Source organism: Clinocottus analis, unplaced genomic scaffold, assembly GCF_023055335.1.
Source record: "Clinocottus analis isolate CAN_PGR_092001 unplaced genomic scaffold, fCliAna1.0.p SCAF_5, whole genome shotgun sequence".
Lineage (NCBI taxonomy): Eukaryota > Metazoa > Chordata > Actinopteri > Perciformes > Cottidae > Clinocottus > Clinocottus analis.
Genome location: NW_027176207.1, coordinates 18,409,414 through 18,433,781, shown reverse-complemented (window position 1 = coordinate 18,433,781; position 24,368 = coordinate 18,409,414). Strand labels below are relative to the sequence as shown.

General features: G+C 42.6%; 1 protein-coding gene across 2 annotated transcripts in view; it reads left to right on the top strand.

The window, feature by feature from the left end:
• Positions 1-24,368, top strand: part of sgcd (sarcoglycan, delta (dystrophin-associated glycoprotein)) — a 239,490-nt gene that overhangs the window by 129,922 nt on the left and 85,200 nt on the right. For both annotated transcript variants that reach the window (XM_068601227.1, XM_068601225.1), the window contains one exon: positions 17,422-17,607. In XM_068601227.1, coding sequence (XP_068457328.1) covers positions 17,422-17,607 — 186 coding nt within the window. The remainder of the gene's footprint in view (positions 1-17,421; positions 17,608-24,368) is intronic.

The window sequence follows — 24,368 nt, the reverse complement described above, 5'->3', positions numbered from 1 at the left end:
ACCAAGATGGCAAATCTTTATTACTCCTATCAGTCTTTTTGTTGCGCATTATTATCCAAACTCTTTCTAGATTAGATAAGTTTGCATTTTTTGTCTCTTTAAAACTTGCATATTCTTCAACTGGGGAAAGGGGGGGGGGCAATTTACATTTGAGTCATAATGGCGTCCGATGAAACATCTCTGGGGATTTACAGATAAAGTCGACTCCCATGCAGTGTTTGTTATTTTCTCCACCTCCTGCAGATAGATGGATAGATGAAGCTGCAGGGGAGGAGGTGGGGGGGCGGGGGGGGGTGGACTAAACCGAAAATTGCAAGGCAGATGAGTGAGATGAGGAGGTGAAAAGAGGAGGGAAATTGAGACAGGAGAGGAAGGGGGGGAGATTTGCTGAGTGAGTGATAATTCGAGGATTAGACTTTGAGGCAGGAATCGAGTTGCGCTGAGCCAACCTCTTTCCACACTCGCCGGGCTGCAGAGTCATTTCCATGGAAATGATGACGCCTCCCCACCCCCCTCCCCCACACACTCCACCCCACATCACCGCTGTTTGTGGCTTTTTTGCCGCTGGGTAAATAACGCCTAAACCCTCTCGAACGCAGAGCGATTTAAGAAAGGACAACATGGCGCAGAGACGCCGCAAGTACGTCTGTGATATATATTTGATTCCCTTTCCGTGTTTTTTTACTCGCCGTGTATTGAGCGCCGTCTGTAAGAAAGCCACTGGACACCTGGGGGTCCATCCATTACTGTCTTCTTAGTATTTATTTTCCTTCTAAAGTGTGATCCAGCCATCAGGCAGGTAACAAATCATTACAGCCTCCTCAGACCCCCGGCCGGGCCGGGAGACGCATATAATTAGAGTCCGCTTGTCCATCAGTGTTTCTGCTTTTAAATTTACAGCGATCCTCCACAAATCAATGCCAAAAGGAAGCATGCGTGGCGAAAGTTGGAAACTACTACTTTTTCCACATCATTTAGTGCGTTTCGAGGGCCTTCATCTGCTTTATTTTCAGATAAATATAGCAGGGGGCGGCAGTAGCACGGCTCTAGGGGAACCAAAGAGCCGCCGGTTCAAGTCCCCAGTGTGAATGAGTCACAATAAAAGTTGATTTACATAAAGATGTATTGTATTACCTTGCTGATTGTGCACAGTGTGAGTTCTGTGATTGGAACCACAATTGTGAAAAACTTGAATCCTGCATGAAACAAAATGTCTCTAAAAGACCCCCATCAGCACACCCATCCATCATAATTGAGGGGCTCTCATAAGTTGGAAGTTTAATGTTAACAAACAACTTTTTTTCACACTCCCGACAGAAAAAAGCTGTTGTTCATCAGACGAATGACACAAACTGAAAAGGTCTGATTGGTTGTTGACACAATGATGGCAAAGGGCCTGTGGTGTCTGTTTCAATCTGCTCATCGTGTTGCTCACAGTGGGAACATGAAGTCAGGCGTTTGGGTAAAAGTTTGAGCTGCAGTCTGTTTGCATCAGGATCAGAACTCAAAAAATTAAACTCCTCTATGTTTACGTCACCAAACTATTGCGAGTGAAAGATTTTCTCGCAATACATTAACTCCAGTTTTAATGTGTTATTGCTAATACGCAGTAAGCACTGATTTGGTGATTTGCAATTTGCCATCTGAAAGGTCCCAAATTGCAAATAGTGATTTTTTTTTTCTTCAGTTTTAAAAAAAACAACAAATCAGGTCTATGCTGTACTGTTAAATACTGTGAGCATACTGTATCTAAACACTCAATCCATGGAGAAATACACACATACGCCCATATTCAGAAAGCCTGCCTTCAAATGAGCCGTCGGTATTTATGTCACGACGATACAACACGGACATCAAATGTGTCCCAGTTGAATTACGGTTGCATCAGTTGGAGGGAAGTACACGTCGCGCCTCAGAGGGCGAATACAGGTCTATTCAGACAGACGGTATGAAGAAGATAAAGAGTTTTTGAACATTAAAGCGGGAATAAAAGGCTGCTCAGTGTTCGAGTTGGACACGTCCGAGCCGGTTGGCTTCCACTTCCTGTGACGTCTCCTCTTTGCTTCCTGATCATGAAATGAATAGGCACTCTTCTTCTCTGTCTCTCCACCAAGAGGGAAAAGTTCTGCCTTCATCACTTTAAAGACGGCTAAAGCTCAACGTGAGTGGCTCGTGTTTCTCAGCTTACTCCATTGTCTGTTGGTGCACCTCTTTCCTTCTGTAGATAAGTGAGCCGCCGCAGATACAATTAGTTCATGTTGAGATCCTACACGCTGAACACTGGCGCGAAGTGAAGTGTGATGACGGAGAACTTTTTTGAAGAAAACATTTCAGGTGAATTGACTTGAATTTGCTGTTCACACGACTTTGAGGCCGATTGGCTCAACAGTTTAGTTTGCAGAAGGATTCACAGTCTTCTGTTAGTTGGCAAGGTGGTTGTCATATTTTAGTACCAATCAGGCGCAAACAACAGTTGTTCGGGGGGTAGTTTGTCCTCTCGGAGAGGTGAGGTTTGGGATGTTTTTCTGTGTATTTCTGTCGAGGTTTTCAGTGCTCGTGAATCTCTGATCCATTAGTACCAGCAGGTTTCTAAATCATAGCCGTGGTTGGAGGCATTATGCTTTCGGGTTGTGCGCCTCAGGAAAGCCTTAAGGGAATTCCTTCAAATTTGGCACAAACATCCACTTAGACTCACGGATGAACTGATGCAACACTGGAGGTCAAAGGTCAGCGCAACTGACATCCCCTGCATAACATTCTTATTGACGAGATATCTCTTGTTCTCGGTGGCCATAAGGCCGCATTGTCGTGAATGGATGACATAGTCCACGTTTTCTACTGCTTGTCTCGATATTGCGAGGTGATGGTGCCGGACGTGGGGACTGCAGACGCGTCCTTCATGTGGTTAACCTTAGGCAACAACCTTACTTGGGGTTACGTGATGTTGTTCTTTGTTGAGTACACCCTTTTTTGTGTTATCATCTCTTGCGTTTAATCCAGACTAAGTTGTTTCAGCTTCAAGGTCATGGTCTCTTTGTTTCTCCACTTTTCTTTGGAACACACGGATATCTATTTCTCTCTATTTTTATCTTTATATCTCCCTCTTTGTCTCTTTCATTCTGTCTCATGGTTTCTCCTCTAAAGTGCACTCGCTCTCCTCTCTTCCCCTCCGTCCCTTTTTTGTTTTTTCATTTGGCAAATTCTTTCTCTCTCTCTCTCCTAGTGTGTCTCCCTCTGTCTCTTCCACTTTTGCCTCTCATTTCTCAGTTTTTCTCTCTCTCTATATTTATTCGTCCTTTTCTCTTTTTTTTAACATCCCTAATGGAGAGTAGCATGTCCGATTGGCACTCGCAATAAAAATGGTTGTTCTAAATAGTCCTAGACTTTCTAGCAACGCATGGACGTGCATACCAATACATGTTCACGCATCAGAGAAGATGGACAACTGCAGGCGAGGAACCTATAATGATGATAGCTTGCGTTGAATGCCGCAGATGTTTACCCGGCAAACCACGTTTGAAGTGCAGAGAAGTCCAAATCGTCATCAGTCACCTCGTGAATTGGCGGCCGGAGGTAATTTATGCTCAGAGGTTTTGACCAAAATGAAACTATCCGTCACATGAAACATCCTGATACGCAGGCGAGGAGAGCTGGACATCACGAACGTTGACCTAGTTCGAACTCCAGATGCACATGTTGTACCACGAGTTGAATCTCATCAGCAGTCCCCGGAGTAGGAACCATCTGTCAGAATAACCCGGTCTCACTCTGAACTTGTACCGCCACATCCATGTCTGTCCATAGTCTCTTCACTCCTTTCAGCGCTCTCCGAAAAGGATAAACTACATCAATAGTGATACACGTTTGACCTCGCCATCGATCAGTTCCTTTTTTGGACTTAACCCCTTCCTCTAACGGAGAGGGTCACTAATAGGCGAACCGAGTCTCCGACCATATCTATAACTGATTGAGAATCAGTTTAATTTGAAATCTGATAATAACTATTGTTTATAAATCCAATTGAACGTTCATTTGATTTCAGTCAGTTGTTGACACCATACAGACGTTAATACAACTGTTGCTACTTCAACATACAGTATATGGGACCTTTGCATGAGGAAAATCTCTCTGACTGGACTTCGCTGAATTTAAATATACCCCTAGCTTGAGCGTAATCAGAATCAGAAACCGTTTAGTGACAGGAATGTTTACACAAACGAGGAATTCACCTTGGCGGAAGGTGCAACATTAGACATGAGACGTTAGACGAGACAAACAACAATCAACAGTCAACGACAACACAGCGCAATGTGTAATAAATTAAGTATATGGATTTCAGGTATAGGGATGGAGTACACACGGGAGGATGAAACACCTTGCATTTCTGTGTGTGAGTTTACAAGATGGGAAGTGAAACAGGTAACACATTTCCAGTCTCTGGGTATTGAGATTGACTAAATCCTCTCCCACTCAACTTTTTCAAAGCACATTTCCACTCCACAGCTTCAAAGTAAGCAGACAAATCCTCCTACTACCAATCCCATGTCAACGTGTCATAATCTTCAACCTGGTTTCAGCTAACAGTTAAAACTGAACTGAAACTTCAAACGATGGTCACCCAGGGAGGTAAAATCTCCAGACAACCCCAGCATCTCACCATTGTCTTGAAGATATCCTGAGATCCCAGATGGACGTTTTTTTCTACGCCTCTGCTGCTTTTTTCAGGCCCTTGAAGCCAAAGACTCGCACTGCGCTCCTCTTTTACTAAACATTGATTTCCTGAATAGTTATTTAACTTGTCCGAACCTCGATTCAATTATTTCCTTCATTGTTCTTCAATGTATATATTTCATACTTAATGATGTGATTGTGATACTAATGATAAGATAATAATGAAGAATAGAACATGTTGCTGGGATATTTTTTGGACAAACACACACATTTTTAAAAGAGAGACTTTGTTTGAGTACAGGAAACACTGCTACTACATATATATAAACTTGAATAAAATGTTCACTTTTCACTGTATTTCTTGCAGAAAGCTGTCGATAATTCTAAATCTAACTACTAAATTACACTGCCGTGCTGCTAACGTGCATTGCCCTTCCTACCCAGCCCCATTGTAAACCACCATATTCCCTTTTGTCATGTGCAGCATTTACATTGTACATTCATGTGCAGCACTGCAGGCTCACAGAGTTCTTTATATGTGCCCACTTGTGCTGGAAAACCACAGGACTCGTTTCCCTCTGAGGCACTTTGGATAAAAAGTGCTCTTTTGAAAGAGCACCCTCGAAAAATAAATGGAATGTGCTTTCATGCGACAGTCACGGGGGAAAGTATTGACCAATTGGTATTGCTCGATGCTTTGAGAGTGTCCCTTCAGACACTTTCTTCAGTTTATGAATCGAGCGTCCGTCTGTAATCATACAAGGCTTATTAATTTGCCGCGTTGGAAAATAAACAGCTCAAGATGTGCCATGCTACATGTCCTGTGGCTTTTCCTCTGTCTTCTCAGCTGGAAGGAAGTTCTCCTGGTTCTCACTTCATTGGATTTCCTTTTGTTTACTACTTTAATTTAGAGAATATTCTATGTAGAGGATACTATAGTGTGTCAAATAGAAAGATCATAAAACCAGTCCAGCTACTTCTCAGGTCTGTTCTTTCATCGGAGAATAAGCTCTCTCTCTCTTTTGCACGATGCTGATAGTCAGCTCTTAGTTGGAGATGCTCAATTGGCCAACGGGGAGCGCTTACCGAAGGCTGCAGAGGCCTATTTGCCGCCTCAGTTGACAGCGGTTGGCTCTTCACCCGCAGTGAACATTCGTATCAATTTGAAAAAAAAAAAAACGATCTTGGAGAAACATCGGATCGTAAACTGGATTATCCAGCCCGGGCCAGCAGTGTGCTTATGATGTTAGTTATCTAAACTAGCTATTTGACTGTGTCATATTGCGAACCATTTCTTTTTTTGTGGGTGGGGGGGATGATATTGGAGCAGGTGCAGCTGCCTAAAGTGTTCGCCGCAGGATTGGCCGGTAGATGCAGCTGCACCGTTGCACCCTGCTAGCACCCTGCTAGCACCAACTAATTCAAAGAGTAGAAATGCAGCATCCTCACGCAGAAGATGCATTGGTAGCAGCTTGTTTTCTGAAAGTTAAGCTCAGGCTGGATTTATTGTTTGGCAAAAGTAACACAGAGGTGGGTGTTGTGCTGATTATTTGATTCTACTTATGATTGTAGGTGGGTCAGGAAGAAACAAAAATACTCACGCACAAGCTGTTACGCCCAGACCTCCTGGGTAGTTTTGTGTTCTGTCTGTTTCTGTTGTCCATCCGTCCATTTTCCACCGCTTATCCGGGGTCGGTTCGCGGTGGCAGCAGGCCCAGCAGGCCGACCCGGGCTCTCGTCTCACCCGCAACATTTTCCAGCCCATTCTAGGTGGATCCCGAGGCGTTCCCAGGCCAGCCGGGAGATATAATCCCTCCAGCGTGTCCTGGGTCTTCCCCCGGGTCTCTTCCCAGTTGTTTCTGTTGTGTTGTCTCTCAATCACCTTGTCGCTCGTTCCAGACTCCTCCCCTCCTCCTGCTTGATTGCAAGCCTCGCCCTTAATTGTTTGCACCTGTGTCTCGTCCCCTTGTGTATTTAGTCTGTGTAAACGCCCTGTCCTGTGCCAGTTTGTCTTTTGATGTTCTCTTGGTGTCCGTGAGTGGTTTGCCAGAGTAAATCCTTTTGATGGTTACCGCAGTAAACCTCGTTATTTGGAACAAACTACCTCGCCCTGTGTTTCCTTGTGGGTCCTGCTCATTGTGGTACAAGTTCCCTTAATACAAGGAAGGTGACGGCCATATTGAAGCAACCTACATAGCATCCAGAACACGGGAATGAAATTAATTACCTTGTGACTTGTTTTATTAAACACACCTTTAATTAGGAAAAGCTAAAGTCCACAACAAACTTGGTTCATCAAGTATCTAAACCACCTGACAGTCATACAGACAGTCATCACTGGACAGACGGCTGAAGGAGTTTATCTTCTCTTTTATGGGTAAAGCCTAACTGCTTCTGTGTATTGATTACTGGACTCGTTCAAGTAAAGAAGTGATCATCTGTTTGCATTTCTGTCTTTTGACAAATACATCAAACGAGGCTGAAATGTGACTTAATTAACTTAATTGGCAAATGTGTTCTCCACTGAGGAGATTACGGCTGTTCAGATAAACTGATTTAAAGCCGCAGAGAGTGTTTTTGGTCGGTAGACCGACACCCCTGCTGAGCTCAAAAGAAAACCCCACAGACGTGCTTCCAAGGATCTGTTTCCAGGAAGCTGCTTTTGGCTGTGGGATTAATATTTATTTACTGCGGTTTTGGAAAACAAAGTTATATGCCATCTGGTTGAGACACAGAAAATCCACAAGCTTCCTCTGAAAAATCCCCCACAGAGTCCAATAGGCGGAGAGATCCCGCAAACGGAAAAGGCATCTAAGCCAGTCGAAAGTGTCTGATATGTTCTGGCTCACCATTAATTCCTGTGTTATTCTAAGGTAACACCGAGGAAGGACTGTGGCACTGAATCAACTACTTCTCAACTTTGAAAGGATTTAATCTAACAGCACCGAGCAGAACTTTCCCCTCGACCTGCAACTGCATCCGAAAATAGTTTCAGTTATGATACAGTGGCGTCCCGGAGCTTTTACATGCCTGAACCTTTTACACGGTTGTTAAAAATAGCTTTAAAACACCAGCTGGCTTACTGGAATAGTCTGCTCTTTACTCAACGAAGACATTTCAGCTCATGACCCCCATTGGGGTGGTTTTAAAAAAAAGAGCTTGTTTTATACAATGCGTAGTGTATGACTCTATCGAGGGAGTGAGAATTAGACACAAATATAGCTTGATCTTATAAATACATGTAAAACTATGACATACTATGTAATCCATGGTACTCTTTTAGTCCCCACTCCCAAAATGTTCATACTTAAACTCATTACAATAGTATTTATCTACTATAATGTGCTCGCATATTTCATAGTTGACATCACGCTAATTCCCTTTTTAACTTCAGACAACTTCTAGTGAAGGTCTACGCAACAAAACTACTTGGTTAAGGATATGATTGTGAAATACTTATTTAGGTTTTGGCAAAGTAACTACTTGGTAATGGTTAAGGAAAACAGTGGTTTACACAGTACAACATTTACAAGACAAATAAATGTTTAAATGAACAAGGTCAAGATTAAAGTCGTCAATCTTTACAGATTGTGAATCTCTGACTTTTATAAAATGTTGGTCTATATAAATAAAATTGACTTGACATTATCATTGCAGTGCAGAGGCGGCAGCTTCACAGCAACCTTTTAAATGCAAGAACAGCCTTATATTTTCCTCTTCACCATGTCCATAAATATTGATTGTTTATAGTCTGAATATTTTTTTTCCCAGCAAGCTATTAGTTCTCAGATGTCAGTGTTGATCGATTCAAATTTGGTTGACTGGGATTTATGTGGTGGACGGTAAAAGATAAAAGTTGTGTAGAGTAACTCCTCTCTTTTTGGTATAGCATTCTTTGAAAACAACACATTTTAATAAGGATTTAATTTTGAATTTGGTTTAATTCTTCATAATTCCACAGGCTTTATACCATGATGCAGTGAATAAAAAACATCATGGCTATCTGTTACTCGAGAGTTTCTCGTGGGGTTGGATAGGAAGTGCAGCATTAGTTCATCTGTCCACTATCTCTCTCTGTCTCTGTCTCTCTCTCTCTCCTGAGATCTGCTGGAGGAACTACAATAAGCTACATCACTATTTCTAGTCTCCAACAAGCAGAAAGTTCTCAACTGAGTTATTTCTGACTCCCAATAACAACCTCTTAAGTTCTCTGATTGTCCCAAATAGAGCAGCGCCCGTGAATTTCTCTTACAATATTCAAGAGTTTCAGCGTGTGACGTTCCCTGAAGTGACATTCATGACCGTGACAGTAAATCACCATTAAAAATCAGTCACGTTAAGCGAGACTAAAGCTGAAATAGTCCACGTTTCATCACTTGTGATTCCAAGAAATTTGCAAAATCTGTACAGAGTTCCATAATTCCTCCAAATGCTCTTCCCGAAACGGGATCGTTCTTGTTCTCGACGTGTCGCCTCGTCGTTCTTCATCGCATGTAAACACAAATAAGCTGTAAAAAGTTCTCGCGGAAGTGCTCTTCAAATAAAGTTATTGTTATTATTCAGCACCATTACTTCCACCAAGGCTGCTTCCACAGCCAAGCGTATGAGTGTTTATGGTTCGTGACACAATTATGATTAAGATGTTAGACTCTCACAGTGAAGGGGGAGAGGCAGGGAGATACAGAGAAATAAAAAGAGAGGGAATGGCGGTCAGAGAGAGAGAGAGCAAGGAAGGGAGACAGGCAATTTAGCATCACTGTTTCTCTCCCGGGACCAAGGCGAGCGGCTGCTGCCCTGTCACTGCTGGATCTGATCCAACAGAACTCTTCACATCTCTCTTCAGCACAAACCCAAGACATTGTTTTGATTTGTTTTGCTTATTTTCAAGTGCCCAGGCCTTTTCTTGCAAGCCATGTCTCCCTTAATCTGTCAAGGGGACTCATTATTTTCTTTGTTATTGACGGTGTAATTGTCTCTTTCCAAAATTTCTTGACTCATTCGATTTTTTTTGTTTTGTCTGTATGACTTGAACAACACAACGCAGCTGCTCGTAGCTGAGGCTCAAGCGCTTTGGATTGATGAAAGAATGATTTGTGTCCTTATTTACATAGTTTATAAACTAATATCAGATGAGGTACAGTTTCACAAATGCAAAACAAAATCAAGAAAATAAGGTATTTAACAGAAATGGTAACATTGTAGTCTTTCTGAGTAGTCATGTTTTTTTTTTAGTGACATAGTCTAAAAACTAATTTAGAAGAGAGAACAGTGATGAGCAGTAAAACTAATGTTTACAGACCATCATTCAGGTTCACGTGCCGTCGTTGAGTTCTTAGACAAATGGAAGACATGATTCAAAGATGTATTCATCAGGAATTATCTGTATAATGCATGAGTTGGCATACCCTTGAGGATGTGCTCAAAGGCTAATGTGAATTAATAATAAGCAGAGGAAGATTAAGTGCAGATTTCTTTAGTATTGTTCATCTTCCTAATGGTCTGAGGGAAGAAGCTTTCCATAAGTCTCTGTGTGTAGGACTTGCGGCTACACTTCACACCCCGATTGCCCCAAGAAACATGTTATTCTTCTGTCAGGATCTGAGCTGATAGAGACCGCTTGGGTCCACTCGGGTATCAGATATTTAGACATAAACAGACCTTGGACCAGTGGTTATAGTACAGAGACCTACTTGACTAACTCAGATTGCATGGGACCCGGGCTGACTTGGATCCCTGGTCACTTCTCAATTACAGCGACCCAAGTGGACCTGTGATGACTTGGAGTACAACGTTTCATAACCGCTACGAATGAAGACTAAATCTATATTTGGAAATAGTTGGAATGGACCAGAAATACACATACCCCTCCCCCCACACACACACTTTCCCGCCTTCATAAAGTTGGTATTCAAAGTGGCAAGGCTGCTTCTTTAACCCCTAGGCTCTCTACTGCTGACATGACCTGCAAAAATAAAGTGCTTCAAAACATGAATTTTAACAGCCCGAGCTGTGACTTCTCTGTCCTCATCTCCAGTTCAGTATCATATCTGACACACGGGGCCTAAAAAGCGCATACTTTTGCTAAGTTATCCTAATCATGTGCTCAACAATGCTGTTGACAAGCATGCTAAAGCCACTTACAAAACACAAAGGAGGTGGGAGAAGGGAAAAAAAGCGCTTTCCTGCGTTCGATTAAAAAGAAAACCAAATAGCCCAAAGTCACTCAGCTGTCTAAGTGTTCATTATGCCACGCAGTCAGGCTTGGCCCCGGGCCTGCATGGCCTCACGCCTGTACGGCAGAGTTTACCAGTGAAATTGGATGTTTTCTTATTCCTTTGTCATGTTTTTGCACTGAAAAGGAGCGTTGTAAAATCCTGAACAGGTCGGAGCTCTCATTAAATTTGTTTACTGTTATTCCCTGACCTTTGCACTATCTGAATGTATTAGCCACTCTTGTCTCATCTGTAACGGACCAGTAAGCAACTGCAGCGCACAAGGCAACGCTCACGAGGCTGCGCTGAGACTGTGACCTCGGTGTTAATGAGGGCCAACAAAGTGGGACAAAAGACGGTGCTGCTGGTGCACTAAGAATAAGGGTTAAAAAAGGCTTTATTTACGGAGTGCGATAAATTCACCAGCATTTATCTCAGTGGCTCTGGTGAGCAGACAAAAAAAGGATGTCTGCTTATTTCAACTTTTGTAGTTTTGGCCCTACTGGCATTTAACTTCCAAGATCTGGGGGCAAGACAACATTGGTACTAGCAGCAGTAGTAGGAGTAGCAGCAGCAAACTAAAAACATATTTTTCGACTACACCTTAAAAAGGAAGGCAGCGCTTTGATGTCACTTACTGATAGCACTTTGTAGTTTGACTTTATTGAATAAATTGTACTTTCATTATTATTGTTGTTCTGAGTTTGTACTCACGGTTGAATGCACTTATTGTAAGTCGCTTTGGATAAAAGTGTCAGCTAAATGTCATGTGTAGTAGTAGTAGTAGTAGTAGTAGTCGTAGTCGTAGTTCAATAGCTGTCTATGTGGTGTGGCGGCAATTTCCGTTAAACAGACAAAAGTTGACTTTCTGCAGGTTTAATTTAAACGTCTGCAGCCGGACTCACCGCACTGTCAAATGTCTTGAAACAAAACAGTGTTTCACAGAACAATGTAGGCGATCTTATCTTGATCTGTGCTTGGACTTTGTAAAAGGCACTAAGACCTGCATAAGAGAAAGCACAAGATCCTGACATTTCCATAATAGTAGAAGGAAAAACAACAGAATTTGAATATACTTTGTAAATACTAACAAAATGCATATTACATTTTCATGAAAAGTAATCCGTTCTCCATCTTCTGAACGGTCACACCTCTGGATAAACTACATGCAGTTTAGTGGGGAGGCTGCTTTTGTAACAGTTTCATCAGATTTCTTGTGGTCTTTGCCGCCACTGGCCTGCATTGCTTCAGTGCGACCCTCTGTTGTTATTGTTGTTGAGCGGTAATAAAAAGAGGGAGGGGGGGGGGAGAAAAACATACAATACAATAAAAAACAAGTGCTCCAGGGGCTCTTTAGACGAAGGAACAAGACAGTTAATGGCAATGGAGGAGTCGTGGGGAGCAATTCAGGACAGTAACTACTGGATCTCTCCAGTCCTGGTTAATGGGTGAGGAGGGTGCACAATACAGGGACTAAACCAACACATCTCAGAACAGCAAACACAGACACGTTCCAAAAAACATACTTGTTTTAGATACAGAGATAGTCGCGTTTAAATGAGACTTGTTTATTAGCGAAGTACGACCAACATAAACCCTAAAACCAGAGAAGCGCTAACACGCGTTGGCTCCTATGTCTTCACCCTAAACCTACAGCCAGTGGAATATTTAATAACCTTCCAGTCGACGATCACATTTCTCCACTCGCCCACACATCGCAACGGCCAATAAACTGCCACTGGCTGTCGGCCATTTTGTATCTTCATACATTTGGAGGCTTGTGAGCCCCAGTAATGGCGTATCCATTGGCAGCAGCCACCGGGTCCTGGTACTGATCCACATGTTGTCTATAAAAGTCCTAATGGGGAGCTGCCTGGCTATTTGGCTGCATAATTAACCAATAACATTTTGTAAAATCTAATTTCTCCCTCTAATCAGAGACAGACTTTGTTTTTGGACCATTGGGCTTTCTTCAGACTTTCTGAATGAGTAGTTGGCTGAACAAGAGGCACCACTGGACGGCAGCAGTGGAGGGAAAACGAGTCAAAAGACCAATGATTTGATTTGCCTCCAATTCCCCACTTATTTTCTTCCTCCCTGGATTTTCAACCCCGCTTTCTTAACACACCTTCACTCTTATGAGAGTGGCCATTACTTAGGTTGTAACCAAGCACCATTTACTTTTCTCAGTGAGTTTGTAGCTCAAGAGCTTACTGGAAAGCCATCGGTACTCTTTGTGCGTTGCGGGATTGTCTGTAGAAAGCACAGAAGAGACGAGTTACATTGCATTACTGCAGTGCATTTATTTCATGTATGATACACTTTGTGAGAGAAGGTAGATCCACAGTATAATAAAGCATATGTGTAGAAACCAGAGGGGCCTTTACACCCACATTGTTGGGTTAATTTTCTGAAGCCCAAGTAGCATGAAAGCATTGTTGAAATAGCAAGGTAGCTAGCTAACCTGCCCACTGCTCAATTTAATTTTAAATAGCTTAATGCTTCACAAACCTTTGTCACAGTGATAGAACAAACATTGCGATCATCAGTGACGTCTTAGTTCAGATCGTTTTCTGTTACCAGTGTTGCTTGAATGCATGGCGGAATTTGCAAGCTAGCTAAGTAGCCAGCCGGCCACTGATTGCTAATTCCACTATGCTTTTATACGACACTGGTAATGGGTATAAAAAAAGGGCCCAACAGCCTATTTGCAACATATTTTGAATCCTTTGTGACAGTTTCAGCTTAGCTGAAGGCTGATCTATTAGCAACAATTTGTCTCCATCTCTTAAACGATATTGTAGCTCGCTACAGCCTCAAATTGCAGTTCATCATCCCTTATGCATGCAACATTTATTTTAACACACAAGAACAAAGCAAGATGTCATTTGGATGTGACTTGAGAACATCATTGCGGGTTAATTCTTGTTCGCCTTCAGTCATTTCTTTTGTTTGGCCTCCAGCTCATACTGTGACAAAGTGTCTATAAACATGGCAACATAGTTTTTTGTTTTTTTAAACCACCCCCTGCTGTTGTAATGGTTGTTCAGTGTCTGCTGTTGACCTTACTCCACTGCATTTATCTCCTGTGGATCGTGCATCTTGGAGACGTATGACATATCCAGAAAGCGCTTATAACCACAACTCTCCAACAGGGTATCTGCCATATAGCTCAACCCACTGTACTCTGAGCACAACGGGAAGTGTAGAAAAGTACCACTAAATTATTTCTAAACTTTATGTGTGTGTGTGTGTGTGTGTCATATAAAGGCTTACCTGAGAAGTGACACATTTGCACATGAGTGCTTGAGCACACACACACACTTCCTCCATCTTGTGAGCAGGTGACACTTTTGTTGGTGTCACTGTGAGTGTTTTCTTCCTGCCAAGCCGCTGATGCCGACGTCTCCACAACACCTGGAAATGTTTGGCAGCGTCTGCAGTATTCGGTTGTTTATTTCCCCCCATTTCCTTTCGTCAAGGACATCTTTCAGTGTGTACTTTATTTAAATTTTGTGAAACCAATTAGTTGAGGGTTTCACATACCACTTTAAGTATATTATACATGATACATGTCTAGTTTAATTACGCTGTAATGTTTTCTAAATAACAACTGTGTTACAATTGGCATGTGTTATTTCATAAACTGACTTCTGTCATCCAAAATGCCACAATTGTTTGCCACATAAAATATGCAACAATAACTGTTGCATTTATACAGTATTTAAGTTGTGATAGTAAACAGACAAGCCAACATTATTATTCAGCTCTGCCTTTCCAAGGCTGTGTCCAAAAAATTAAGAAAATTACAAAATACTTCCCATTTTAGGTTGTGTGTGTGTATATATATCTTAACTTTTCTTTTGAAATTCGGGGATCTAGTCAACACTGTTGTTCAAAACTCCAATTTTGAAAGACTTTGTGTAATCATCTCGCTGCTCTATCTGCTTACCAAATTTGACTCGCATGAATGTAAAGTTCTAGTCCCATATGAGTTTCAGGGTCAGTTATCTGAGCTTGTCAAGCCAAACCTGAAAAAACATCAAGAAAAACAAATCAGACACAGGAAATGGAAAACCTGGCTGTCAGGCTTTGAATCTTAGGAGTGGTTTTTCATTATCAAACTCCTTGCTGTAAACAAATGTGAGAGTGGCCCCGTCGGCTGAACTGGATCCTCTTCAAACCGGGTGATTTGACAGGACAGCGGTTCGTTCCAGGGTGAACACGCCGTGTCTGCCGCGACTCGCGGGCCGCATTTGGAAGCTCTGTGTTGTGGCAGGTGGTTGCCGGTGGAAAACAATAGAAAAATGCGACGCGGGATCAGCTGCTGTTATTAATCCCAGCTCACAGGCTGCGGCTCTTTATGAGGATTTTGCCAAAGAGCTAATCAAACAGCCTAGGTTACTTTTGGCTCGTACAGCTGTTTGTTGTACTTTGCATGTTTGTATTTGGAGTCAAAACCAAACAACCTGAAGGATCAGGTGCCGCTGTTTTTAGCTGCGAGAGCCAAAATACTTCTGGGGGATAAATGATAATGAAACAACGTATTGATCTTAATTCAGGATTAGGTGAATTAGATTGAAATTACAAATGCAGAGAGAATCATTCATGATTCGCGCAAACCCCCTTTCCTTTTAGCACAGACATCATCTCCTTCATAGACATTATATCAGCTTTCCCGAAGCACAAACTTCCCGCCAAAATGTCAACTTTTGCACACAAGGTAGTTTAGAAGATGACTGGCATTGTCAAGACTTTTCATGGCATAATCTCTCTCCCTCTCTCTCTGATGAACTGATCAATATAGATGATCAATTTAGATGATTTTAAATAACCCAATGGCCTTTACCTCATCATATGATTGCTTGCTATTGAGCAGAGAAGCTTAGCATATCAGAGCTTCACAAGCGAGATTAAAAATGAGAGCCTCGTTAGAAACTGCCAGAATTTTTTTTTCCAGGGATAAAACTGATGAGGATCTCGCAAAGTCTCTCTTGGTTTAGTCAAAGACTTTCGTGTTGCGGCTGTAACGGACACCGCAGCTTCTAGAGGAGCCTAATGAGCATTTTCTTCTTTTTTTGTGGTCTATCCATTGTTTGTACATGAGTCCCATTTGTGTGAAAGCGATATTTCTCAGGAATGCCTCGGACACAAGGAAAAAACATTTTGAATTTTACTCTTAAAGGTTGAGGTCTTGTTGAGATAAGAAGAACATTTCCGGGACATAACGTAATAATCAACATGGTAATTATGACAAATGTCTGTGGAGACATTTTGTATGGACTTGGGTGTGAACTGCAACTTGACTGGCTGGTGAAGGCATGCAAGTATGAAGCGCTAATTTAAGTATCTTTTTAGGATATACCTTTTGTTTACTCTCACAGTACTGATATCAGCTCAGACATCACAGAGATATGCTTCATCTCTCTGCATCTCCCATCAAACAAAAATAAAAATCCGAGCATACACAATGATATTCCCCCCTCCCCATCTCCCCTTTTTTGCTTTTTTTTTTTTTTTTGCTGACTGGTGCTTTGGAGGCTCCTCTGTAGCTTTCAGCACTTTCTCACCGGGCCCCTGTCGTGTGCCATTTGTTTCAGTTAGCGCGTAATGTGTGCGGTTGTCAAAAACAATTGGCTTTGGTGGTCTGAGGCGCGCACTCCAAAGCACGGCGGACAGTAAATTGTATTTTTCCACAGAGTTATTAGGCCATTATTATGGCGCTTGAAGTGAACAATGCTTCCTCGTCTTCACAGACAGACAATTAGAATCATCATTAATCGGCACTATCAGCGCATCAATGGGGCAGGGGGGGTATAATGGAGTTATAGACCACTTAAGGGGCAATCAATCAATGCGATGGCGAACTAAACTGTCTTTCATTGTGCCCGACCTGAGTGGCTGGTCAGTATTGGAGTGCGGGGGCTGTGAGCGGGATGTTTACGGCATGCTATTTGTACTAATGTTCAGATGTAGCCCATCTCTTATCTTAAGGTCATTTTCGACACAGTGACCGCAGCCGCATCACAAATCTCCAAGCAATCGTGGGTGGCTGCTTCCTACATGGAGGCCAAATGGTTTTAATAATAGCTGAATACATAACAGTCGGACAAGACTAGCTAACGCGGTGCGACGTTTATCAAAGAAGCAGTTGTACATTTCTCTCTGGAGACCAAGTCGTAGCTAAAGGAAGAATTCAAGAAGATGAGTAGTGTGGTTTTGTGTTTACTGGATCCTTAAACATGTTTGGCATCAGCTTTCTAAAATGACGTTGTGTCAATGTTGTGTTTTCAACTTGTTGCCAGTGTTAACTTTTCAACAACTTCTCTTCAAGATCTCAAATAAAACAATAATCCACATTGATTCCCACACTACCCAATCTCCAAAAAAGAACTGTGTAATTCAATAACACGGTCAGTGCAAACCAGCTTGCAAAATGTGAGAAAGACGGAGGGAAAGATACTAATAGAGTCTGACTGACTCCTGTTTCCTTCGCTCTAATAATTCATTCCTCTTTTCGCTCTCTGTCTCTTCTCAGATGACCCAAGAACAGTGCACTCATAGGAACAATGTCCAGAGTTCAGAGAAACCACAAGTGTACAAAGTGGGAATATATGGCTGGAGGAAACGCTGCCTTTACTTCTTCGTCCTGCTGCTGATGATCCTGATCCTGATCAACCTGGCACTAACTATCTGGATCCTCAAGGTCATGAACTTCACCATAGTAAGTCACTCTTTTATTTTGTTTGTGTCATAGGGGTGGGAATCACCAGAGGGTCCACGATACAATATCGTCACGATACTTAAGTAGCGATACAATAGTATCGCGATACATTGAGTATCGCGATATAATGTGATTTTTTTTCCCCCACCCCTAATGTGTCATGGGATGCGTGTGTGTCTACGCTGATGTGTCCTCTCTCTGCCAAGAGGATTATGGGATTGTGAGTGAGTGAGTGAACGTGCATCTCTATGTCTCTCCGTGGCTAATCTCACATTCTGCTGCAGCAAAGTGGTTGATTTCTGGGCGGCCACTTCTGGCTGATTGATCAAGAACCTCTGGTGGTTGCAGTGAATCACACTTTCTCAAAACACCGTTTCATTGCCTCTTTTACACTCCCATCGACTGCCTGCTGACTCCTCACTCACTACTGCTGCTTGTGATAACCCAGCTGAGTTCATGACGATCGCCTGCATACATCGCCGCTTGTTTTTTTGTGTTTAGTTTTACAACACCCCCTTGCAGCACCATCGGGGTCTAATGCAGTTGGTAATGTGGTTAATTTCTCGCAGGTCGGTTTCAGTAGCGCTCCAGTAGCACGGAGATACACTGCGTGCGCTCGACTAAAGTCAAAGGACGTTTGAGTGAGTCTTGAATGTGTCTGTGGTCGGTAAGCAAATCAATAGGCAAAGTGGCATTGTAACTGTCCAATAATCTACAACTCTCATTTGAGGCAGTATCCTGCAGGTCTCATGTTCGTAATTTATTTAGTGGCGATTGGTCTTATGTCTAAAATCCCTCCTCTGGACTCCGGAAATGTAATTATATCTGCCAGGCATAATCCTTGGAGAGATTATGTGTTCAGGTGTGTGTGTGTGTGTGTGTGTGTGTGTGTGTGCGCATGTATCAGCCTATTTGTCTTTACACAGCTAATCTGGCATACCCATATTTTTTGTTGTGCTCCTTCATGAATGTATGTATCCTCGAGGACCTCTCGTGGTTGCAGGAATTCGCAGTTTCTGGAAAAAAACTATTTTATCATAATTGACTGCTGACTCACTCCTCTTAGCCAAACGGTCAGGGGCCGCGAATGAGAAACAACTGCTTCTGTTTGGAGTCGTGTTCGCGGACCACATATTGTTCCAGTAACGGTCTTCTGTTTGTGCCAAAGAGACGCAGCTGATATGCATTCCTGAAGTCCTCATTCAGTCAAATAACAGAGCAGCGATCGTTGCAGACACATCTGGCGGAGAGCTGCACTCTACGACTGAGTGCACTTTGCTCGTTGTAATCAATGTGCGAACTGTGAATACTCTGTATCACCTCATTGCGATACCTCGAACTAATTTACCATCTGCATTGTCTCTAGCTTCTCCTTCACTGTTCATCTCTTGTAAAATAAAAAACACTAAACCTGAGCTACACCGGCAAAACAACACGACACGCATGACTGGAGCTGAGCAGCACGCACAACCATTTTACCTCTGAACCACACACTTAATCAGATGTTTATCTATATAGTCATTCTCACTTATTAATGCTTAGTTATTACAGCTCCAGCAGCGACGTCTTGTTAGTTTAATTCCGTGCTGGTGACCTTTTTAGTATCAGTGTTTTTTGTTTCTGCTCCACCAACTCTTCCTCATGTTGGTATCGCGAACAAATCAGATGTATTAAACAACTCCATTTCCTGTTTGACACACTGACACCGAGGGCCAGATGCGTGAAACGTCACGCACAGGAGGTTCGAATCTCCTTCGCATTCAAACAGAAAGAAAATATGCACGCGCACAATCGCCTCGGGTATCAGCCAACATCAAGGACGTAACTCCCAGCGTTAATATTAAAAATGAACTCTGCAAAGAGGGTCGGGGGGGGGGGAATAAAAACAATGTGCTAATTGCACATAGTCACATCCAATGACTCCAAAACGCCACTTTGAGTTCTCTCTTTAAAACCATGTGTGCTCTGAGCTATGTGTGCAATATGCTCTGCACGTTCCCAAAAATTGTTCTGGAAATATAACTTTCTGTGTGTGGAAGTGGCCAAACGTGTCGTTGTTTGCTGTTATCTTTTATCCGTCAGCCCACAGATGTTTGGAGGGTTTTATGAACTGGGGATACAGAGAGTTTAATCAGTCGATTAATGAGCAATGAAAGAGAAAGATAGGCTTTCGCTCCAATAAAAGTACCATGGATTATTAGGTCAGGTATGCGAGTGATGATAAAGATGGCCGTGACGATCCCGCTCTCCGTCTCCGTCAGTCTTCCTAAAAAAAAACCGTGTGAGATGATCTCCGTCTGAATGCTTGGTTTCAGTGCTTTCCTCTTCCTGTTCCTGTCTGTCTGTCTCTGCTTAGTAATCCTCTGTGCCCGTGATGAGTCAGATACAGATGCTACAGAGTTCTGCACGCGCGCACACACAGATTCATAAAGCACATACAAACACACACATATGGCCGCCACTGTGAATAATGCATGAGGTCTGCTGCACAGCGGGGCTTTAATATGAGCTCTACATAAATCAGAGAGCAGTTTCCTCAGACGATGAGCCGTGTGTTGTGACACAGCGCTGCACTCAGGAAGAATGTTTTTAATGTGTCTGCCTGCAGATTACGGAATAGGAAGAAACATATTGAAATGGAGTAGGTACGTTTTGAAAGGGTAGCTTGTTGCTTCTTACCCCCAGGTGACTTTCTCGCGGTGACTGACGGGACACATTGTCCCGCATATTTTTTTTGTGGCCTGTTGAATGACGGCTGGCACATTTAAAAAAAAAAAAGCTGGTAAAAGAACAGAATGAACTCACGATTGCGGATTTGTTGAAGTGTTTTTTGGCATCCGTCATTCATCCATGTCATAGAACAAATGCACTTCAGTTTTTATCAGATGGAACAATCTGTGTCGGCTCTGGGTGTCTGGAAAAAATTTTTTTTCTTCTTCTTTATTTCTCTTTTGGGTAGAGAAGAGTGAGTTTTGTAAAACCGGCTCTTGTAAATCGCTCACATGCTCTCAGCTTTTCCTCCTGTCTCCTTTTAACGTCTGGTGTGAGCTTGCAGTGAAGGGAATACATAGAAGTCTGTAAAGAGTGAACACTCTCAGAAGTCAAACTTGTCCACACAGTCCAAATAAACAGTTCAACAGATATGTTTTCCTGCTGAATTCATTCATCGGCTATGGGACATAAAAGGCTGAATCCAGAAACCAGCTCTCTGGGACAATATCCTTAACGAGCCCATATAAAAATCCACGAACGTGCTTGAGATCAGCGGATGCTTCTCGACTCATCCCAGTGTTCAAAGCAGCTGAAGGACTTTGAGGAGGAAAGTTGGAGATGGGGAATGTTTGACGTACGAGCGATTAAATATTCAATGTACACCAACTGCATTCACACAGGCGTGTGTGCATATTAAATATGGACAAGCGGTGAACACCAGGGGCGTGGCGGTGTTGGTGTTTGTGGGACGACAAGAGTCTCGCTTGCACAAATTGTACAATGTGATTAAAAGTTGATGTGCCATAAAAAGCCATTGACCTAGAAAGGCCCCAGTACTGTACATATATATGCACGGATCTGCTTGGAGGAGTTTACTTTTTTTATGTTAATGCAAATTTCACAATGACACACACAGTGCAGACGCAGCAGCGGAGGTGATTTAATTTTCATGCTAACACGCCCTTCTGCCATGTGTCTGCCAGCACCAAGGGCTCCTGAGGCCTCAGTACATGGCTGCAGCATGTCGTGCGCTGTAATGAGCAGGGGAAACGTCTGTCCAGCTTACATACGATCACACGAAGATTTAAGCTGTACACTTATTGGATATGAATACATTAACTTGTCAAACAGTGTTAGAGACACAATATGGCATACTTTTATCTGTTCTTTTTTTCAAATCTTTCTTTATCGGAACTGTTGAAGAAGCCTTCTGTTCAGGCCTCCGTCAGCAACTATCACGTTTAAATATCCTTGTAGTTGTAGGACAGGCAACTTGTCTCTTTCACCATAAAATTATGAATGTGTGTTCACTTCTGTCCTTTCAGATACACTGCTAGCTTCTTGTTGTCTTGTTTCCTCCGAGATTTTGGAGTTCAGACCGTCCTTTTCGTTGGTCTTTGTTATCCATGAGTGGATTTGTGCTTCTCCACCGTAAACCTTAGCATCCTGTGGACCGTCTAGCCGAGCAGAGGGAGCCCCGGTGGTTCAAGGATGAACGTTGCTGCCACTGTATGCCATGGTGCAGCAATTCTCTGATAGAAAATGTTGTTGCCCAAACCCTGTACCCAAGCCTCAGACCAAGATCAAGTGTTTCCAAACCCACAATGCACCTGGAAATGTGCCCTGACACCCTTTGACATTTACCGGTTGGATTTAGCTCTTGTTGTAGAGCTTTTCATAGTTGAAAAAAATGAATTTCCTATATGTGCATCATTAATCTACTGTCCGTCCATGTGTAGCGTACAGACTGCTACAATAGCCTATAATAAATAATAGTTGTACATAAATTGTACTGTATATTAAATGGGGTTCTAACTGTTTTACTCATGAAATAACCACAAACACAATCCATTTTGTGGTAATGAGAGCGCCTGTGTTTTAAATGTTCAGACCCTCTTCATGCAACTGCAGGTTGTCAGAACAGAAAGACACGCGTTTGCACACATTACCGCTCTCCACTTGTGTTTTGAGCTATTAGGAAAATGTGTGTCGAGTCCAACTTGAGAGCTCCCTGCTCTACAAAATGGCTCTTTTAGAAACCTTAGCATGGGTCAACAGCTTATCAGTTGATGCAACGCTGAGTCCCGTGCAGCACACACACAGGAGTCCACCCACAGATGTGGATATGTCGAGGCATGTGTGTGTGTGGAACAGATGTGTTTAGGGCGAGAAAGAAGTTGATTAAGATGAATTTTCCAGCATGTATTTGGTCCTGCAGTAGACAATAAAACACATATTTCTGACTCTGTTACATGTGTAAATTCAGTTTCTGTGGTCCCGTTCTGTCGACAGACTCATACGCTATAAGGACTATACATGTGTGCTCATCCTGTTCATGCTTGGTATGATATTGTACATACCATAATGTTAAATAATTTTTTTTTATGTTTAACTTGCTGTGACTTAGTGTATAAGAGGCGAATACTCACTGTGCGTCACATGTGCTTGTTTATTCACTTTTTTTTTTTAAATGTTTGATTCATGCAAAAATGTAAAAGTGTTCGAATTTTAAACCATCTTTGCTTGAATTAAACTGATTTTCTTCTTTGAAATGATTAATTTATTTCGTAGGCTAATGCTATTTAACTTTCCTTGAACCTTTAACCCTTACATCAACTCCAGTTTATTGCAGACTGTGTACCAGATGGAGAGCAATGCTAAATATGCATACAGTAAATAAAGTGGAGCTCCTAGGGCTGGAGCAACAGCAGTGAGATGGAAAACCCGCAGTTGGCCTTCATAGTCAGGGTCAGAAACTAAGAGTGCTTAGAGCAGCGCAATTATTAAAAGTTAATAGAATTCCCATAAATTAAAAATGAAGGTTTAAAATGCTCCCAATTGGTCTTAATTAGAAGCAGCCACTCTCCTTTCACCCTCCTATATTTTATAAAAAGCCGTCAAACACGGCAGTGTCAATACATCTGGTGCCCCCTAGTGGGCCGCTGGTCTTTTGATGGACAATTTTCCAGAGACAATTATGAGAAGAAATGGCAATGAAAACGCAAAACGCCTCTAGGCAACATACTAGATAGTGACATCACACTGTAACAAGTGGGTTTTAGGACATCAAACCGTCAAATACATAAATAATGCAATGATAGAGTCTTCCAGCACCAATCTGCAGGTTTTTTAGTCGTGGCGACGAGGGATGGGTATCGTTTGGGTTTATTCTGCTAAAACGATACTTAAGAAAATCCCAAAAATACACAAAACAACAATTGACGACATTAACGAAAGGCTTTTTTGCCCCCTCAAATTGAACAATATATTAACTGTTAAAAGTATCCTATAAATAAATTGCGTTCTAATCTTTTTTTGCGAAATACAGTCACGCTTTTGACCGTTTACCTTTTGGCATTTTCTCTGTTAAAAGGTTGATGGCGAGCTAGCTACTGTTTGATGGCTAGCGAGCTACTGTTTGATGGCTGGCTAGCTAACTACTGTTTGATTGCTAGCGAGCTACTGTTTGATGGCTAGCTGGCCGTAGCCATACAAAAGTAACCATAATGGCACCCTTTTTCGGTACTCAACCCTAGTAGCGACGGGCCTGTGAGATATAATGATACGATTGTCTGATATGAGACGTAGCTTTCTTCATAAAGTAGATCTTTAATCTGTGAGTTTGCGACCGCTACGCTGTTGCAGGGATGTCCGTGTGCCCGTACAATAAATGTCTGCTGTTGTGTCGTGGAGGTGTTTATGAGCGAGTTACTCCCCGCCGCCGTCTCCAGAGATCTACAGCTCACACGGCTGCATTTCCAGCTTCCCATCATGTTTATTAGGCTCGTTGCAACAGCAGAGTCAGCTGGAGGCTCTCAGATTGAGACGGATGGAAGTGGCTGCACCTCATGTACATGGCGGCCCAGACTGGGAGTCTGTATGGTAATGATGTAAAAAGAGGGGGAGAGGTGATGTATCGACTGCCCTCCCTCCCGGGTCTTTCCACTCCAGTGATCCGGGCCTGTTCGCCGGCCTGAAAAAGTGGCCCGGGGAGAGCAGGGAGCCGATCTTATGGTGAGACCACAGTGCTGTTAACATTTGAGTGTCAG